The sequence below is a fragment of the Brassica napus genome, chromosome C9, assembly GCF_020379485.1.
Source record: "Brassica napus cultivar Da-Ae chromosome C9, Da-Ae, whole genome shotgun sequence".
Lineage (NCBI taxonomy): Eukaryota > Viridiplantae > Streptophyta > Magnoliopsida > Brassicales > Brassicaceae > Brassica > Brassica napus.
The window spans coordinates 18,414,469-18,435,414 of NC_063452.1; the positions used below are offsets into that span (position 1 = coordinate 18,414,469).

Below are 20,946 nucleotides of genomic sequence, written 5' to 3' on the forward strand. Positions count from 1 at the left end.
TCAAACATAATTTTCGATTTTCAGAAAATAATTTTGAAAAAAATAAATTTTTTTTTTAAAAAAATTCAAATTTTTTTTTTTATAAAAAAGTTCGAATTTGAAAAAATATAATTCGAAAACATAATTTTTTTTGTTTTTTATTTATTTAAATAATGATATATATAACAAATGTACAAGAGTCTTTTGCTACTTAATAAAGAAATTATTTTTGAAAATGTACCTTTAGTGATGGTAAAGATGAAAAGTGGTACCAAGAAAGTGGTAAACATAAAACTTCAAAAAAAAAAAATAGTAACAATTAGTATTAGGTTTTTATATTCTCTATCTAATTTAATGTAAATTTCTTTTTAACGAATCATTTACTTGTTTTTGTGTAAATAGTAACTTTAAGGAAAATATAATAAAGGGAAAATACCATTAAATTCAAAAAAAAACATGTGAAAAATAAAAAGGGTAATGTTTTCTGTATCGAGCACAATTGATTACCATTTAAAAAAATTATTTACTATTGAAGTTAAAGTAGAGAAAATATTGAAAACAAATTAAATTTTGTTAATTTGTCATCTAAATTTTATCAAAATTTAAGATATGTTTATATTGTTTTATTTAGAGAAAAAGACAAAAATAGCACTAAATCAAGTTTTTGTTCCCAAACTAGCACTCAAGGTCAAAAGTCACAAAAATAGCACTTAATGTTTTATCAAAAGTCACAAACTTAGGGTTTAGAGTTAAATGGTGGAGTTTAGGATTTAGGGTTTAGGGTTTAGGGTTTAGGGTTTAGAGTTTAGGGTTTAGGGTTTAAGGTTTAGGGTTTAGGGTTTAGGGTTTAGAGTTGAGAAATGAGGTTTTGGGGATAAGATTTCAAATTTTGAAAAATAAAAAAATTAAAATTTTCAAAGGATAAACTTAGAAAGGTGCTATTTTGGTCATTTTAGTTTTTGAGTGCTATTTTTGTGATATAAACGTAGAAAGGTGATATTTTAGAGATTTGCCCTTTTATTTATTGGCTCATTCACCAACCCTAGTATCTATAAATGAATATGGTCTTAGCTAGAATCTGGATTTAAGGAAAATAATCCATCCTAAGATGTATATTCAAATAACTTGACGGGCAACATATATACATTTCGTGGTATGTTTAAGTTTAACCTAACCTTTTTTCATAATACGTTTTAATTAATAATTGAATAAAAAGAAAGTATTTTGGATGTGGCCGTGGAATCTGCATATGTGGAAAATACTTAACTTTAAGATGTATACTCCAAAATTTTAGACAACAACATATATATTTTTATGGTACGTTTATTTCATCAACTTATAAGAGAATGAATCTAACTTTATTTGTGGAAGTCATCACAATTCAATAGTTTGACTAAAATTTCATTAAAGTATGTTAAAATCATCTCTATAATATTTATTTATAATTTGTAATAAAACAATCAACTTAAAAAAGAAATAGTCTAAACTTTATTAACAAAATATTTTTTTATTACTAATTGAGTAAATATAAACATATTTGTATGAATCATTTTAACCGCAATACTTTTATATGGGAGATTCAAGCCATCTGTTCCAACATAACTTGGTGGGCATCAAAGTTCACCTCATGTGTTTATTTATGCTCATGTCTATCGAGAATCAAATCAAGTGGTACATACTTAAGCGCAAAAAGTATATGTTGCTGATGGTTTTACGACTTGTAATAATTATGTTTTTTGTGCTTAATTGTAATAATTATGTTCCAGTATAGTATCATCCATATTACATTATGTCTATGTAATTCATCTATAATACAATAAAGTATTTAGACTGTATGAATATATAGCAGTAGAACCTGGATTTGAGGAAATATTTAATGTTAGGATCTAGTGTTAAAAAATTTAAACCGCAACATTCATCAACTATTCTAGTTTTCCGGGTATTCTCAGAATCAACGGATTTCTAGTCCTATCATATTATAGCTTCTGCTACATTAGGTGGTGTCAGAGCTAACACTTTGGTTTCTTAATCAAAGTTCGATATTTCCAGACGTGTTCATTGAAGGTATTGTGTTATTTCATGGATTCATATCCATTTAATTTATCTGAAGATCTTTGCGAGGAGTTCATGAACATTTATGGTGATCCAATTTATGACACGTATGATGATGAGGATTTTTGTAAGATGATTTATGGTCCTCCAATCTATGACGATTATGTTGCTATCGTTGCGGAGGAAGCCGTAGAAAATGTCAACGTAAAAGATGGTATTGTTCTCCCAAAATTTGAGTTAGGCGCAGGATGCAACAATTGGGAAACTCAGACGTTGACTTGGATTTTTACAAAACAAAGCCCAATTGAAGGGTTGCTTAGAGATCAAGCTTTTAGATACAATGGTGAGTATGCGGAATTGATCTGTACTCTGTCGGTGGCTTTTGCATGGGACAGTACGGCGCAGGGACATGTTCATACGTCTTGCTATATTATTATGGAGAGTGCTTGTATTCCACAATTCTTCATGGCACGTCTGATACATCGTTATGCAAAAGTCAACATTGATGAAGTATGTCAAAACTGCTTACTTGCGAGTCAAGAATTTTGTTACGGGATGGCTGGAAAAGACATATTATCTGAAGAACACGGTTAAGATTCGAGGACGAATCTTTCTAACCCGGAGAGAATGACGTAGATAAATATTTGGGATATTTCCAAATATTTATTTTTTAGTTTATTAATTATTTAGATAATTATCTTTATTATTTTAGGGTTTTATGGTGTTTTTATATATAGCCGTATAGGCTTAAGTTTGTATTCAGTTAATGATTTGATTAATAAAAGTTAAGAGATTTCTCTTTATTCTTTGTTTTCGGTAGATCATGGGTGATCTCAACGAATTTAAAAAGACATTGATCTTCGGCATTTTTAGATTAAATAAGATCTTTGTGATTATCCTAGTTTTTCAAGTATTCTCAGAATCAACAGATCTCTAGTTCTATCGTATAAAACTTCCGCTACAGCATGTAATCACTACAATTGATTCATGTACTTTTTCGCTTTTTCTTTTATTAATGTTCCTCATATGCTAGTTGTTACACTGCGCTTAAATAAGGTGACCGTCCTACCTACAAATTGTAAACTTCGATTTCACACGTGTCAATACATTATCGTGATAAATTGTAACGTTTGTCTCCCCACCCAAATCACTTTAATTTAGGCCATAAATCTACCCCAACTGTAACCATTAAAGACCTATACAATGCATCACATTTTTAATTTTATTTTCCATTTCATTCCATTAACCAAAAATAATATTTTCACCTAACAATGTATTAAAATTTATTATACGATATGGGATGATCTTAATTTAACGTTGGATATGTTCAGCTGATATAAATGAATATTAGAAGTAGTTTGATGTTTCAGTTTTTGCAGATTTAATTTTAACAACTGAAGATACAAAGTTAAGGCATTGGATCAACTACTTTCTTTGCTAAAATTGTGTTAGGGGTTTTTTCATATCCCAATGTCATTTAATGTTTTGACTTTAGCACCGTTTGTAGAAACGTTTCATGTTTATACACTGAACGAGACATGAATAAATTTCGGTGGCATGTTCCGTAATTAAATGAAGAATCCAAGGGTAAATCAAAAGGATTCCACCTATAAATCAAAAGGCAAACAACGCAACTAAAAAACACAAAAGACAGAGATCTCAAAAACAAAAGAAAAAAAAGGCAGGGAGAGATGGGTTTGGTTACAGATGAAGTAAGAGCTAGGGCAGAGAAATACACAGGAGACGAGTTATGCCGCGAGAAGACCAAGGAGTTCCTCAAGGAAGTTGACATGCCTAATGGGTTATTGCCATTGAAGGACATAGAAGAGGTTGGATACGACAGAGAAACAGGTGTTGTGTGGCTGAAGCAGAAGAAGAGCATCACTCACAAGTTTGAATCTATCGGGAAACTTGTCTCTTACGGCACTGAGGTCACTGCCGTGGTGGAAGTCGGAAAGATCAAGAAGCTTACCGGTGTTAAGGCCAAGGAGCTTCTGATTTGGGTCACTCTCAACGAGCTTGTCTTGGAGCAGCCAACAAGTTCTGGGAAGATCAATTTCAGGACACCAACCGGCTTGTCCAGGACTTTCCCTGTTTCAGCTTTTGTGGTTCCTGAGGTTGAGAAGCCTGCACCTGTTAAAGAAGCTATTGCAATTTAGAGATGCTTACTTACTCAAGTCTCTCTCTTTTTAATTATCTGAATTATGCATTACTTTCTACATGTTATCCTTAATTTTCTACTTTAATAAGACATTTTCAGTCTAAACCAAAATAAACCGGAATATCTTTCACAAACATATAAACAAGCAAAGCTTTAAATCGTCTAGATCTGAAACCTTTTGATGTTAACATTTCAACAGAAAGCTACTTTTTGAATGAATGATCAATGTCACAGGTGCCTATCTTTTTCCTTTAATAAAAAGGAAACTCAGAGGTTACTTCACAACCAACCATTTCTTCAAAGTTTCTTGTAAGCTATGACAATTCAAAACATCAATACAAGAAAGAAAGGCTATGCTAGAAATAGACAAACAACATTTGTTCCATTGAGGCCGGTTAAGATTGTCCTGATATCAAAAGTTGCCCATACCTGATCTAAAATGAGGTATGGGGAGCTTTGTTCTTTACTATGTAGGACCACTCTCCATTACTGTATCTACCCATAAAAAGATTTGCTCACTAAGGGTAGTTAACTCCAGAAAGATTCTCACCCACTTTCAGATTTTGTGGTCAAGTTCCAGCTTCTTGAACTAAGGAGAAGTCAGCTTCTCTGGTCTCCTCTATCACTAACCGCAAGACTGAATACACAGAATCAGCACTAGGACAAGCTTTATCACTCGCAGCGAAACTAAAAACCTGATTCTCCACCAGGATCCAGCTCACACCCGCTTCCTTTTTGTTCCCCATCATCCTCATCATCTTCCTCACTCTCGCGTAATCTCCCCATTTCCTTTCCGCTGCATAGATGTACGAAAGCATCACATAAGTCCCCACCATCCTCGGTTTCAACTCCATAACTCTCCTCGCAGCCAATCTGCTTATCAACCCCGTGTGCTTATGCGCTTTACAAGCTCCCAAGATCGCTCCCCACGTGGACTCGTCCGGCTTAAACGGCATCGTCTCAACCAACTCATAAGCCTCTCCTATTCTCCCGGCTCTTCCAAGCAAATCAACAACACAGTTGTAGATATCTCGATCCGGCTCTATCCTATACTCGCTCTCCATCGCATTAAAGTACTTCAACCCTCTCTCCACCAAACCGGCGTGGCGACACGCGCACAGAACCGCCATGAACACAATCCGGTCTGGTCTAATACCAACACTCACCATTTCATCGAAAAGCTCAACAGCCTCTGCTCCATAACCATGCGATCCGTAACCAATCATCATCGAGGTCCAGGAGACAAGGTCCCTCCTCTCCGCAATCTCGCCAAACACTCTTTCAGAGTCAGGTACGTCGCCGCATTTAGCATACATATCGATCAAGGCGTTGGCTAACTCAACGTTCTTGTTAAACCCTCTTCTGTATATCCTCCCGTGAAGCTGCTGGCCACAGTTCAACGCTGCTATGTTAGCGCAGGCGGCTACTAAGCTTGTGAAAGTGTAGCAGTTTGGTACGAAACCTTGTTGTGTCTCGAACCGCTGAAACATGAGGAGAGCTTCGCTGCTGTCTGATCGCTCAAGCTCGGATATCAAAGTGTTCCATGTGATGAGATCTCTATCTACCATCTCATGGAAGTAGCGTTTGGCTTCTGTTAAGTATCCGCACCTGCAGTATAAGTCCAGTATAGAGTTCATCACCGGAAGGTTAGAGTGAAACCCACGTTTAACCACCGACGAATGAATCTGTTTTCCAGTTGTCACGGAATCAATGGAAGCAGAAGCTTTAACAGCTATGGTTATACAATGAGGAGTCACATCTTCATTCGCCTGAAAACATATCAAAATGGTGAAATGTCAATTCCAAAATCCGAAAACCGAACCGAACCGAAAACCAAAACCGAAACCAGACCGAAAATTACAAAAAAATCAGAACGGTTCCTATATTTCTAAACCCAAAAGACCAAAACCCCTCCGAAACCGAATCAAGGACCATACGGATACCCAAATATTTTAAATATAATAAAAATATTATTTATTTTTATTTTTAATATATATAAAACATAATTTATAAATAAAAAATATCAAAGAACGAAGTAGCCGAGTTATCCGAATTACCCCAATATTTTTTCGGTTATTTCCGAGTTTAACTCGGAGTTTTGGGTTTTATTCGGTTTTTGGGCTTAAACCCGCACTATTTTCATTTTGGTTCCGCTTCGAGTTTTATTAAAAAATAGAAACCCGACCCGAACCCGACATTTCCCAAACCAATCAATCAAATGTCCAGTTCCTAAACAGGTTTCAAACACCCCAACCCAAATAACCTAAAAACGGAATAATTTTACCCGAGCCGAAAACCCGCACACTAAGCAATCCACTCAAAATGTGAGGAACATAAGCAACTTACCATCAACATTTTCTTATACATCTTTAAACCGCCAATTCCATCACCTAAGTGTGTAAAACCGGTGATTAGAGTAGTCCAAGTGACTTCGTTTTTCACCTTGATATACCGAAAAATCAAACAAGCAGCGTCCATTGTTGCAGAACAAGTAGCGTACATATTCATCAAGGCATTGTCAACGTATATAGAACCTTCCACACCGAGTTTGATAACAACCCCATGAACCAAACGACCATAACCCAAAACCTTCATGTCTCTACAAGAAGTGAGGACGCTAGAGAGTGTGAACTCATTCGGGTTAGTTCCTTGCCTGATCATCTCACGGAAACACTCCCAAGCGCGTGCGTTGTGATTAGAAGAAGCGTAACCTTTGATCATTGCGGTCCAAGCGACTACGTCTCTCTCAGGCATTTCGTCGAACAGTGAGCGTGCTTCTTCGACCAAGCCTTTTTCGAAGTAGGAAAGGATGAGATTTGTTGCTAAAATGTAATGCTTCCTGGGTTTGTAAGGAGACTCTGTGTTTTGGTCTGACTCGACGCAGGCGTTACGTAGAGAGCTTCTGACAAAGTTTGGGATTGGTTTAAACGCGTTGGAGCGTACAAGTTTCGTGATGCTCATGTCTTTGTCTTCAGACCTCAACAGTGTCTGCTCACAGTTTGTACGCAACTTTTTGTAGGTTCCGTAGTTTGCTCATGTCTTTTCCGGGTTCAGGAATGGTTCAGACCTCAACAGGTTCTGATTATTAGTTTGTTCGGGACTTTTCACAGTTTGTTTTTTCCTAAAAGGAAGACGCAAGTCTTTTGTCTAATTCCTTTGATTTCTTGTCATTGTTATTTTTGATTTATATATCTATATTATAGTAGAGTTTTTGCTCAGGCCCTAAGCACGCCACGTCAACGTTTTATGGACCCCACTTTTAAAAAGTGTTAAAAAATATCAAGCTCATCGCTCGAACCCGGGTTATTGAGATATAAACACCAACATTTATACCACTAAGCTAAATGATACTTTGTACATTGATGGTCGAACCTAATATATATTTATGAAGGTCAGAAGTCCTTGCTTCTTCGGCTTCCTCTGAGGGTCGGGCCTACAAGTGCATTATGGGTTTCATTTTTAAATGAGATTTATCACGTTATATGAAAAAAACTCAAGTTTGCAACAATTATAGTTTTCCCATATTGTTGTAAAGTGTTGTCGTTTAACATGAGTTTGAGTTCTTTTCATCATTGTCTCAAACAAGTCTGAGTTACAGAGTTGCGCCGTGTGTCTGTTCGTAATCTATTTTTTTCACTGGTGAACTCTTCATGTCCCCATCTTAAATCGCTTGATCATAAATGTTCATGATTTGTATCCCCTCTATAAACCCTATATATATATATATATATATATATATATATATATATATATATATATATGATTCTCATCTTTGATGAACCCAATCTGAATCTCCAAAAAACTCATTGATTCCTCTTAGCTTTAACCATTTTCTAGAAAATGTTTTTCTCTGCCTCTCCAGTTCCTCAAACCGGCGTTCCGGCGTCCGTCACTCAACCTTCGAGTCTCTCTGTCTTGGTCGTAGTAGTCAGAGCATAGCCTCTGGCTTCCTCCGCTTCTGAGATTCTCTGAACTTCAAGAAAGACAGAGAGTTTGTGGAAATCACGGTTCTCTTCCTTGATGAAAAGGTAAGTTAATCTTTAATCTATCACACTTATTTAACACTAGTGGTATGCCTGCGCTACGCGCGGGTTGTTTGTCATTTCAGTTAATCACATGCGTATTTTTTTATTTTTGCAGTTTCTTGTTATATTTGAAATGTAGTTGATGTATTTGATATTCGGCTGGATGCGCCAGTATCGATTTCTTCATGGAAGTAGTAGAAATTTTTCATGGTGGACATGTGTTTAGTTTATACTTTTACCGTAAGTGACAGCAACATATGTGCCTGAAGCGTCACCGTCTAAGGCTTGAAAATTATGGTTGGTGTCATGTGTTTTTCTTTTTTTCTGCTGCCAAAAGGCTGTTTGAAAAGGTTGGAACAGTTATGTAACCCTACCATATGGAAGGGAGTGCCTAGGGGAGCTCGAGGGGCTAAAGTGGCGTGGGAGTCTGTATGTACCTCTAAGAGATGTGGGGGTCTTGGGCTTAAGCGTTTCAGTGATTGGAATAGAGTTCTTGGACTCAAACTAATTTGGCTCCTGTTCACATCTGCTGGCTCCCATCCCATAAATCTATTATAAACTCATCAGAGGATGATTGTTACCTTTGGAATTATCTATACAATCAGGCTTCGCTAGTTGAGTGGCATGATGCGGTTTGATTCAAGGGTCACATACCAAAACACACATTTCTCATATGGGTTTTGGCACGTGATAGGCTCCCCAAGAGAGATAAATTGAAGTCGTGGGTCGTGTCAGTTATGAATACTTGCCTCCTCTGTGGTCAAGCAGCAGAATGAGACGACACATATTTTCCGTTTGCTGTTTCAGTATTCAGGTCTAGTCTTTTTCTACTCTCGCTGCCGTCTTTCTCCTCCAGCTCAGTTCGAGGCAGGACTTAGATGGGCAGACGGTAATACATCCCTCATCATCAAACTTGCACTCTAAGCTTCCATGTACTTCATTTGGAGAGAGAGGAATGCAAGGCTACACTCTCAAATCTCGCCTCCGGCCTCTGCTCTGGTTGATGACATCTCTCGCCAGATTAGAGCCAAGCTGGACATTTTGTCTCGTCGTTGAATAGGTGCCCTACTACAGTCTCTTTACTTTCCGCTTGGTTTACTCGCTTTAGTATATAGTTTATAGTTTTGTTGAATCCAGTTTTTTATGCAGTTTCCTGGAGACTGAGATGATGTTGTAATCATATTTGGATGTATTTATTAATAGAAGTAGTTTAAAAAAAATTGTTGATCTTAAAGTTTATGAAAATTGTTATATTGTTATTTGAGCTTATTCTAGAGTGAGACATATGTTTTAGAAACTTGTTTAGTTTAGTTGTGTCATTGGAGAGTGGGACCTATGTTTTTTTGTCAAAGAGTGAAGCATATATGTTTTTGGAAGAAGGTCATATAATATATTTGAGCTGGCTTATAGATGGATTAAGATTTGCTTGCTCTGCTTTCTCAGAATGTGTTAGGTTCTAGAGTTTGTCCATTGATATCTAATAGTATTAGGTGTTTTGCTGCACCATATGCAGTGATAAATTTTTTTAAAGTTAAATTATATTTAAAATGAAATTTATTAATATTATATATTTTATTATTTTTGACTAATATTTAATATAAAGTTGATTATTTAAGCATACAATTAAGAAAAAAATAATTTTGTTTATTTTAAACTACATTTAATAATATATATGTAATATATTTAAAATTCGAATCTTAGATAAATTTTTTATCTATTTATTTTGGTTAAATGTATTAAATAAACTTGTATAAAATTACTAAAAAATCATATAGATTAAAAATTATAACTAAACAATATTTATAAAATTTGTAGATATCTAAACGAAACTAATGAAATTACGATTAACAATTTATTAATTTTTTAAAAAGATGTAGAAAATTTAGAAAATATTAGTAATAAAAATTGTATAATTATAAAAATATAATTAAATAATGTATTTCGAAATTTATAATGCATATTTGAATATATTTATTTTAGTGATGATTTATGAATTATTACCATATTTTAAGAAGTTTAACAAAAATATAAATCAACATTAAATGTAATCTATTAGTTATTGTCATATTCTATAAAATTTACCAAAAATATATGTCAGTAATAAATGTGATTGTCCATGTCATATTAACTATAAGTCATGTCATCAATCTTGTTAGCTATGTCATCATTTTTTTTTAAATGATTGTATAAAGAACATGTGGCAAAATTATTTCGCAAATATAGTTTAGGTGATAGGTTGTCGACAACTATTAACTGCACCGTAACTGTTTATTACTGTGAGGATACTAAGGGAATTTCCTGATAAATATTCAGTAGAATCTAATGAATATACTCTGTGTTTTTAAACTATATCAGTCCATTCACCAAGCTGTCTAATATTTTAATCCTTCTTATCCTTAAAAAAAATGCATGTCACCACGAACCTGTGGCTTTGTTTCAATATTATTTGGGGCCATATATTTTTGATAATAGTATAATACATAAGCTTTCAATTTTTTGGTGTTGAACCTCCACTAAGGGTCTGACTGGTTCAAACGCAGCGGTTGCGGGAGTTTGCGGATGCGGGTGGTTGCGGTTTCTAGCGTTATTAAGCGTTTTGTATGACTGGCACAACATTTGAAAATTGTTGCGTTTGCGGATCATTTCTGACTGGTTTACCCACCCACCCACATATATAAAAATGATTAATAAAGAATATTTAATAGACAAAAAAATAATTATAAAAAATTTTGATTAAAAATAATAAACTTAAAATCCAATAACAAAATAATAAATAATAATTAAAAACAATTAAATTTATGGCATGATTATTGTTTCATGCATTCTAATCACCAAATATTTCATCAAGCTGTGCAACATACTCAAAAAAAATTTGTTCTGAGACGTGAATTTTCTGGATTCATCTTATACATATTGTAAAATTTCTTCAAATAATCCCAACGATTTTTAGCGTGCTTCCAACTCATCTCTATTCCAAATTGCTAATTAAGCTTCTTGACAATATTTTCTTTTTGGGACAGATTAAAAAATCTGTTGCCTTCATCTTTGCTCTGTTTCTCCAGAAATCATAAAACAATAAACCGGAATAAAAGCATAATCCACTTACGTTGTTCTCTTGACTTTCTTCTTGGTTGAAAACCATGATTTCAATGGATTGAAACTGGATCAGGTTAAGGTGAATGAGATATTATCAAATATACACATATATAACGTTAATTAAAAATGGATTAGTTAGGATATATATGTATATGTACGTGATGTGGATTAGTTAGGATATATATGAAATCTAAATCTAATTTAATATTTATTATTTTTTTTCAACCGCAACCGCCCGCAACCGCAAACGCTTGCGGGAAGGAGCTTTTGATTTTGAGCGGTACAAAGTGGTTTGAAGCGGTACAAAGCGGTTCATTTGATTGTTTCGAAATGCTGTCAACCGCTACCAACCTCAAAAACTGCGTTTGCGGGTGGTAACGAGGAAACCAGTCAACACCTAAGTAAAGCACGATTGTAGATCATCTCGTTATTCCTAATTGTTGCTTATTCAGCGATCATGCTAAAAATAAAACTTTTGTTGTCAAAAAGAAATCATCAAGTGTACCATTAATTTAACATATCCATCTACAATTAGTGATATTCTAAACTCTCTTCATCTATTTCTTCTCCAACCCAATGAACTATCAATCCAAGAATGGTCCAGCCTCTTCCAGACATTAACACAGTCAAATCCGTTTAGATCTTTTCTAAAGGAAGGAAAGTGAACAGAGATTCACAGAGGCTACTAACGATGAAGTTGCTTATTGTTTGTAGAGAACATTGGAGAAAAGTTTCATTCTCAGGTAACATGTCTAAATAGCCTTTTGAATTTCTACGTGAATGGTCTCAAATACTCTTGGAACTACAGCTAGATAAGTTGGTTTCAGTTCTTGAATGTCTTTGCGTAGCATATTCCAATCCTACGCAAAACACATCAACACACACACATAAATATGTAATATGTAATATATCCAAGGCACAAAAAGTGACCCAAGAAGCGCTTTTCCATTGTTTTTAGCTATCTTAGGTTGATCAGAAAAAAAAAGCTCTCTTAGGTAAATGAGAATTACCATCACATGCATGTATAGCGGCCATATGCAATGCAGTTGCACACAACAAATCTGTTTTCACGGCCAGATCCGAAATGTCCAAGAGATCTTCAATGTGTCTGCAAGTACATTCAAGGTCTGTGTCAGAAGAAGTTGTACGATAAAACAAAGTTCTTGAGTTTCCACTGGATACATCTGAAAGTTCCTTTACCGAGATGGTTTTTTAACTGTGATGTGGAAGGGATCAAAACCGTTCTTAGCTGAAATTAATGCGGTTTCAAGGTCCATATGCTTCAACATCTCTGGAATAACTTATCAACGCCCATTTTCTGATGCAGCATAAAGAGGAGTGTGTCCTTCAATATTCTGTGAATTCTTTGGATCAAGCACTCTGTTCTCATTCTCATCTGTAGGCATCACTAACCCTTCCAGATGTTCTTTTGGAGTAGAACTTGCTGAACTGCAACCAAACAGGTGCTCCCCGATCGTCGTTCACTGTTGTGGCCAGCGCTTGTAATCTCGCCTGCTTAATACAAACAAACTAAGCATTCTGGGAATAAAATAAATATTAGGCATCAGTATTTCAAACAACTGACTAAAACCATTTGTGGATTGTGAAGCAAATAGAGAACCGAGAGACAACTTCGAAGCTGTAGCACCCCGGCGATGAAGTAGGAGGTAGTCGGCGGTCTGCTCAAAATTCTACACTACCGCTTCCGGACGACAGTCATGTGACCTCTTTATACATACTGCAAGCATACTGCACCGGCCGGGAAAAAATAAACAGAATAGGAAGTCTCAGGAAGAGTTCTTGAAAACCAGACTTACATTAGAAATAAATAAAAACTCTACGAACGTCGAACCTGAGCAAGCCTTTCTCGAGAGCTATTCCTGTGATAATATTACATCGAAGATTTGCATTATTAAGAATACGACTTCACAACGGGAGCTATTCCTGTGATATTTTCATGCTTAGAATCGCCATTGCCAGACTCTTATCATCTATATTCTTCTAAATCTCTCTTGTTGCTAGACGTGAATCTCTTACTCTGTATCCTCAATGTCTAACTCAATAATTTTGGATATCCCTCTTTAATCTCCTGCCGATCTCTCATCGTTACAACCTCATGATGCATCTGTCCACGAACACTCTCTGACACATAGGAACAAAGCAAATAAAAATCATCAGATAAGCTTAAAATTATTAAAGGAGGAGGTTGAAGCAATCAATACCTGAGAATTTCTGTCTCTGTTTTGTAACTCTATTTGAAGAAGGCGAAGGCATGGTGGTTGATGGTCTTCGAGCTTCCCTGGTTCAACAAACAAAATGCGTGAAAATCACTTTTTTTTTTTTATGAAAACCAAAGATTAGGAACAAGTAAACAAATCATGTAGATCTTTATTAGGAAAGATGAACTGAAACTTAAATACCAAGGGGAGAAATATTAAACTGACTGAAACAAAATCCAGTGGACTAAGATATTACATAAAGAGAGAAGCAATACCTGCAGACTGTAGATCTTTTGTGTTATGATTGATTTCAGAGGTCTTGAAAGAGGCTTTAGTTTGTTGATTGGAATGTGGAAGAGCAGGTTTTGTGAGCTTTCTAAAGAGGATCATCAACATCAGGGGAGAGACAATTAAAATCATCGATGATGAGTGAAGATCACAAACATAAGACATCGAGTAGGAAAAATATTTCGCAAGGTTTTTTTTTGGCAAACAAAAGTTTCTAAACTTACGACTGAATCATAAAATTGGAGGATGAACATACCTACATATGAACACACGATATTGTAGCCACAACCAAAGATCTTGATCTGAAGCTTAATAACATCATTCTTTCTTTGTTAACTTGATGATTAAGCCTCGCGTTCGTCTTTAGACCCGTCCTTTTTCTGCTGACCTTCACTGGTTCATATCAAATGAAAATTAGAAAAGTTTTTGTTCCTAAAAAAAATTGTAAATGAAACAATTCTTTAATACCTTAATCAAAGCCGAGAGTGATGGATTTCTGGGAAAATCAATGGAGGAAAGCCAAAAGAGGAGATGATAGAGGGTTTGTAAGAGGTTGTTTAGTTGCGAGAGAGTGGGTACGACGTAAATGCGAAGATTAAAGGAGATGTAAGGCGAAAATGAAAGACGTTACACAAGCGGTGGTCAGATTGCTTAAAGAGTGGAAGAGTGACGGAGCCAGAGCTCAAATTCTCTTTGATCACCATTGAGTGAAACCCAAATAGACGATGGCCACGTATCTACCAGAGTAATAACCCAAGAAACTACAAATAATAAGACCCCGGTTTATAAATAATGAGAGCCCAGTTAACGCAACACACAATTTCTGCAACGAAAATTAGCAAGCCACATGTAGAAATTGGGAGCACCCTCTTGCTGAGGTGGCAGCATGAGAAGCGAGAAAACTCAACTTTATTGTAATAGATAGATAGATAGATAGATAGATAATTGTTTTAATTAATTTTCTGATTCTTTGTTGAATAATATTATTTGTAGATTCCGTGATTCATGGGTTTACTTCCGTCGGACGTGCTAACCATTACATGTCATCTTTGAAAGTAGATTCCATTGTGAAAATCGTCATTTTGAGGTTGTTAGGTGCTCAAACATGTACAAGATAACTGATCATCCATTCCTCATTCGTTTCATCTCACTAACCATTATTGATGAAATCATCACGGATGCTCCCGAGATCAATATCCAGTCAAAATTAGACTGTTCGACAATATCCAAGTGATTGCGAACACAAACCTAGAACTCTCAGGTATATTATCATATTGTATCTGAGTTTATATTATGCTTCGATATCATAACTGATATTTAAACTCGCAGATGTGGTTGAGCAAATCTGTTCTGTCTAGGGTTCTGACCTCACCAAAAAAACAACCCGAGTCGTTATCCGTCTCCTCGTTGATCCGTAAGAAACAATCAACGCATAATTTCCTTTATATTACTGTCTATATTGTGCTAACATCAAGAATCAAAAATATTTCATACCCAAAATTTGTGGTCGTCTATTTATTTCTCTTACTTATCAATTTAATTTTACACAAATCTTTATGTTACAGCTTTAAAAGAAACCACAATAACTCAAACAATCAAAACACCAAAAACTAGAATTCCAAAAAAGACGAATCATTAATGATCACATCTCCTTTTGTCTAATCTTACAGATAAACTTCAAAACAAATATACCAAAAACAATCAACTCAACTAAAACTCAACGTTACGGTTCAACAGGGGCTTGCCACCGCGGCGGGTCCAAATGAACCGGTTTGATTTTATAAAATATTTAGTTTGATGCCAAAAAAAAAAAAACTAAAACTCAACGACACATACACTGAGCCAGCTAAACAAATACAAACTACACGGCCAGCTATTTAACAATTTACAAACTTACTTTCACAGATGCTTACGAAGAAGAAGAAGACGATAACCAAGATCAGTGAAATTATCAAAACAAAAAAGCAGAGTAAGTTACAAACTCTAATAAATACAACTAACAATGATTTTTGTTTACATATTACCCATCAAATAAAACAAAAACAAACACAACCACACCAGGAGATACAAGAGACAATCCCAACAGACACAAAGACGGCAACAACATCTCCACATGCTCACTTTTCTTGTCTTATGAAAATAGCTTACATGCTCAATGTCAACAGACCAATGCTATTGTCTTCTTATGAGAAATACATATATTCGTTTAAAACCCATTAATGCCCAAATACTAATTATCACTCATTTTATAGTTATTTGTACAAGTCTTCATGTATTTGTTTTAAAAGTCCGGTAAAAGCAACAAGTTTAAAAATAAAAAAAAACATATAACCAACATAATAAGAATAAAAAAAATTATTACGTAATACACACAACTTACACAACTAAAGTGGAGAAAAAATATCTAGAAACAAAAGGTACTCTCAACAACCTTAATATAATTTATGTAATCTCAACAATACAAGTAACAAATTAAAAAGACAAACAAACAATAAACAACACCACGAACTATATCAATCACATTAGTAACACAATTTAGTCATTCATGAGTGTAGAACAGTGCATACACAGTTCATCATTACAACTCTAACTCTATAACAATAAAAAAACTTGAAAGACAATGATTAAACCAAAACGCAAAATTCACAGTTACAGTAACGCTAAAACTGAAAGGGCCTTTTTTGAGGTCACCTTGTATTTCAACAATATTTATAATTTTGTGCCACTGTATTATTTTTAAACTATGATTTTATTTAAATGTTTTTCTTCTTTTTTAAGGAAATCGCTGTTTTTAATTTAACTATTTAATTTATTAATAATCCATTTACATTCCTTAATAAATCGACAATAAAACGTATCTTTGGCACAATTAATATATATTCTTTCCGTCGACTACATTTAAACTTATGTTAACATGATATCCCAACTGAAAATCAGTTCAAAAAAAAAACATGATATCCCAATTAAAAAAAAAGGTATGTAGTCATACCATACGTTAATAATCTACTAGATATTAAATCGACACTGTTTTTGAAGATCACACACTAATGTCTTAGCAAATAATGTTTTGAATAAGAAAACATATACACTTTATGTCGATTCCTACTATTCAAAGTTGGTATATATCCAATTATACAATATGTTAAAACTTTTTTTTTTTTGAAATGACATATAGGTTAAAACTTTACTATAAATAAAGTTGATTAACTGAAAGATGAAATATCACCCTTTACGTACGTTTAAAACAACTATAAGATTTTTTATTTTAAAAAACCTACAAGATTTTTTACCAAAAAAATCACAACTATACGATCCTCTATTTCCTATATCCGTTTAATAAATTTAAACTTAGTTTGTTCCAAATCCTATATTTTCTATATTCCGTTAACCCCAAATCCCAAGATATATTCACAAAATATTGTGCTCAACGAAAATAATTGATATCCAACTATCACCCTTTAACCTACCTGTCGGCAAAAAAAAAACTACCTATCCTTTGCTACATTTAATATATATATACGATAAACACACAGATAGCAGAAAAGATAAAGAATGCACAGAGTAGCTACAAATTCTCTTATATGTCTCCTCTGGCTGGCTTTTTGTCTTATGTGTCTCCGTTGTAATTGTAGATCGATCTATAACATGACACAGAGTAAACATCGAGGCAAAGTCAGGTCTATGAAATCAAAATAGGTTAATAGGATTGTTAATTGTTAAAGTTTGAACAACAAATAAGATGAAAATATTTACCTTAATTTTGATCTTTTTCACATGGATTGCAGGATGATACCTCCGGAAAGGATCTATCTTTGAAATCGGATGCTTGGTGAAAGCAAGACAAAACCCTAACTATTGTGACCCGCAAAGCAGAGGTGAGAGATACAATATTTGTCACAATGTTAGTTTAACAAAAAAAAAATTCCTCCTAAAAATAGTTATCCTAAAGTTGGGATATAAGGTGTAGTTTTTTTTTTTTAACGACTGCATTGCATTGATAGAAGAATCAACCAAATTAGGTGTTCAGGAACATAATGAAAACGAAAACAAAGAAAGACAATAAGGTGTAGTTAGAAAGCCCAATTTAATTTATAGTTAACTAATATTGTATTGTATATCATTAAAATTAAATCACAACATAAAATACATCAGCAAATGGAGAGCTAATGATTACTTGGTAAGATCGTTATCGCAATTAGTAATTGAAACGTTCTTGTGCTTAAAACAGAACCAATAATTTTTTTTTTCCGTGATCATCCTGTTTTTCAAAACAAGAAAAAGGGTCAGTTAGAAGTTTAGTAAAGTATTTTTAGAAACATAAGCTCAGTGAAATCAAATCATATGATCCTTTACAAGCTTAAATTCAAGGTTCATAAAACAATAGATTATACAAACTTTATAAGCATAGACATGAGAACTATTTATCTTAACTGGCTTTGTTGTATTTTTTATACATATTATAATTTGCTTCTGAATAATGAGATCCTAATCTACATGTAAAATAATGGAAATTATTTTAATAAACAAATTATTCTACATTAAGAAACACAACATATTTGTCTGGATAGAATACTTAGCTTTAGTGTGATATATCTTTTCTCTTTTGGTAACTTCAGCGATGAGAAGAAACGTCTGTTTTCATATGTCAACAACACATCCGTAATAACACACATCTATTGAAAGTTGAAACCAAAATCCAATAAGGCAATCAAATATTATATAACTCTCTTTAGTAAATAGTGTATATAGCAAACTCTTCGTGAGTAGTTGGATGGTCTTCTGTTTAATTTTATTTGATAGGAGATCATATGAATAAACTAAACGATTCTGGTTGGAAAGAAGAGTGAGAGGTCAAGATCAAAGTAATAAACGAGTTAAAAAGATATACAAAAATTGAAAGATAAGAAAGTACTTTAATTTTAGTGGTTGATAAGCCTATCGTCTCATGTCAGGATTTAGCCAAAACAAGCATCATCGGAATAAAGACGAAAGTCATTGGACACCACATGCAAATGTGCTTCAAAAAGAAAATGTTTGGTTAGATCTCTCGATGCGGTTTGAAAAGATAATTCAGATCATCCAAGTCACTTTTTTGTTTCTATCAAGAAGATAATAAGACCATAGATATAACATGCTTCAATTAGGAGGAGTGAACCTTTTCTATGAACATTGACTTTATCGGTTCCAAAAGAGAGAGAGAGAATAGCAGAGTTTTTTTTCCTGCAGCAGAGAGAAAGAGACATTATTGGGTTTTGTCGATTGGGCTTGCGCCAAAACTATTGTTAAAACAATTGCAATAAAACATTTTTATACAGAAAAAGACAATATGGCCTTTCAAATAACCCATCAAACAATACAATCGTATATGAGAGAGTTTACAGATTTTATTATAAGCACAAAATACATTTGAATCAATACAATTAAATTTACATTTTCCTATAAGTATATAAAATTATTGGAAAATATAGATTTTAATGTGCATTTTGCTATACTTCAGTAAAAAAAACTAATGTGCTATACCAATCTCAACACTATTAAAAACAAAGTATATCAGACATCGTGGAAATATATAGAAGGTTTCATATTATGTTATTAGATTATTGCTGGGATTGCAATATTAAATTAAAAAAATGTGTTAAACAAATCTTAATTTCATCAACTCAACATATATAAATCTTATCAAATGCACACAAATATAATGAGAGAGAGTAAGTTTAATACTCGGGTCTTCGGGAGATCGATTCTTTTTGGATCCTAAACATTTAGACCAACTAAATATATGAAAATTTCATTTCAGATTCAGGTCTGGGTCGGTTCGAATTCATAATCAAATAACTATAATTTTTGGGTACATGATGGGTCTTGACCGGTTTGGATATTTAAGACCCAAAAAAACTCGAAGTACCCGAAAACAAAAAAATTTGTAAACTCAAAAAATACCCGAAAATATTGAAATATTTTAAATGACCCAAAAAATTAACCCAAAGTATGAACTAAAGAACCAAAAATATCCAAAATTTAACGTAATAATGTACAACAATCCCAAAATAATAATTCATATCAAAGTGTGTTTTGTTTATAATAAAAAAATCCGCGCTTTCAAAGCGCGGGTCAAAATCTAGTATATTATAAAGTTTATACGTCTCTGATACTTTGATAAAAAAAAACAAAAACCCGTCTCTGATACTTAGTTAAAGAATAGTATAAATTCCAAATTACTCTTTTGTCTCTCACCTAGGGGTGGGCACTTTACCCGATACTCGAAGCCGCACCCGAACCTGACTCGAAAAACCCGAACCGAAATCCGAACCGAAGTAGCAAAATACCCGAACGGGTATTAAGTTTGGAGAGATTGGATATCCGAACAAGAACGGGTAATATCCGAACCCGAATGGATATCCGAAGATAACCGAACATATATATATATATATATATATATTTACCCTTATATTTCTAGTTTACATCTCTTTTTTTTAAAAAAAAAAATTTATATTGATGTTACACATACTTTAAGATCATAAGTATATATATAATTATGGAGAAAATGAATTGATATTCATTTAAAATGCATGTCAAACTTTTTGTTTCATGCATTAACAAAAGTTACATTCAAAGTTTAAAAACAATATCCAAATTAATGTCTATTTGTTTTTGAAATATTATCTCCAAACCTATTAATCATTCAATCTATAAAAAATAAAAAAAAATCAATTAAGTGGAATCAGTATTTTTAAATACAAGAAACTTAAAAATGAATTTTTTTTTTCTCTTTTAAAATCTAAATATCCGAACCCGATTCAAAATAAGTGAACCCGAACTAAAAATACTCAAACCCAATCCGAAGTACATAAATACCCGAACGGGTTCTCTATCCCTACACCAAAATATCCGAAAATCCAAAATACCCGATCCGAACCCGAACGGGTATCCGAACGCCCACCCCTACTCTCACCAAGTTTGTGATTAACAAAATCTCCTATATATTAATCGCGGAACATTACAACATGGTTTTATAGTTATGTGTCATCACTAGGATGATTCTTATAATTCTTAGAAAAATAAATTGGTTCATATAAATATATATATTATACATTTTATTAAACTAACTATCAAATTCATTAGTAGT

General features: G+C 33.7%; 2 protein-coding genes and 4 long non-coding RNA genes across 12 annotated transcripts; 3 read left to right on the top strand and 3 right to left on the bottom strand.

The window, feature by feature from the left end:
• The first annotated feature begins 3,542 nt into the window (after window positions 1–3,542).
• On the top strand, window positions 3,543–4,303 carry LOC111209973. The gene has a single exon (XM_022710108.2). The coding sequence runs from the start codon at window positions 3,723–3,725 to the stop codon at window positions 4,188–4,190; it is 468 nt and encodes a 155-aa protein (XP_022565829.1). The 5' UTR covers window positions 3,543–3,722; the 3' UTR covers window positions 4,191–4,303.
• Window positions 4,304–4,466: 163 nt separating this feature from the next.
• Window positions 4,467–7,156, bottom strand: LOC111209972 (putative pentatricopeptide repeat-containing protein At1g56570). Its single transcript, XM_022710107.2, has 2 exons — window positions 6,539–7,156; window positions 4,467–5,961 (listed from the first exon to the last, which is right to left on the bottom strand). The coding sequence occupies exons 1-2, from the start codon at window positions 7,151–7,153 to the stop codon at window positions 4,762–4,764; spliced, it is 1,815 nt and encodes a 604-aa protein (XP_022565828.1). The 5' UTR covers window positions 7,154–7,156; the 3' UTR covers window positions 4,467–4,761.
• On the top strand, window positions 5,247–7,397 carry LOC125592391. The gene is made up of 2 exons (XR_007328340.1): window positions 5,247–5,483; window positions 5,575–7,397. It is a non-coding gene; the product is annotated as an uncharacterized LOC125592391 (long non-coding RNA).
• A 4,374-nt stretch (window positions 7,398–11,771) lies between these two features.
• On the bottom strand, window positions 11,772–14,673 carry LOC111209310. Of its 7 annotated transcripts, none has more exons than XR_002660953.2 (9): window positions 14,289–14,670; window positions 14,077–14,213; window positions 13,808–13,908; window positions 13,536–13,612; window positions 13,351–13,455; window positions 13,166–13,257; window positions 12,514–13,062; window positions 12,324–12,421; window positions 11,772–12,173 (listed from the first exon to the last, which is right to left on the bottom strand). It is a non-coding gene; the product is annotated as an uncharacterized LOC111209310 (long non-coding RNA). The 7 variants fall into 7 exon arrangements; XR_002660957.2 differs by having other exon boundaries at window positions 12,514–12,852; window positions 12,946–13,062; window positions 13,166–13,455; window positions 14,289–14,638; XR_007328341.1 differs by having other exon boundaries at window positions 12,514–12,825; window positions 12,905–13,062; window positions 13,166–13,455; window positions 14,077–14,208; window positions 14,289–14,635.
• A 2,554-nt stretch (window positions 14,674–17,227) lies between these two features.
• On the bottom strand, window positions 17,228–17,796 carry LOC111210090. Its single transcript, XR_002661538.2, has 2 exons — window positions 17,574–17,796; window positions 17,228–17,458 (listed from the first exon to the last, which is right to left on the bottom strand). It is a non-coding gene; the product is annotated as an uncharacterized LOC111210090 (long non-coding RNA).
• LOC125592392 lies at window positions 17,379–18,910 on the top strand. Its single transcript, XR_007328342.1, has 3 exons — window positions 17,379–17,516; window positions 17,606–17,695; window positions 18,773–18,910. It is a non-coding gene; the product is annotated as an uncharacterized LOC125592392 (long non-coding RNA).
• The last annotated feature ends 2,036 nt before the right edge of the window (window positions 18,911–20,946 follow it).

Coding starts and splice junctions, on each gene's coding strand:
- LOC111209973 (XM_022710108.2), top strand. CDS start 3,723: ATGGGTTTGGTTACAGATGAAGTAAGAGCTAGGGCAGAGAAATACACA.
- LOC111209972 (XM_022710107.2), bottom strand. CDS start 7,153: ATGAGCATCACGAAACTTGTACGCTCCAACGCGTTTAAACCAATCCCA. Junction 5,962..6,538: donor TGTATAAGAAAATGTTGATG/GTAAGTTGCTTA, acceptor ATATGTTTTCAG/GCGAATGAAGATGTGACTCC.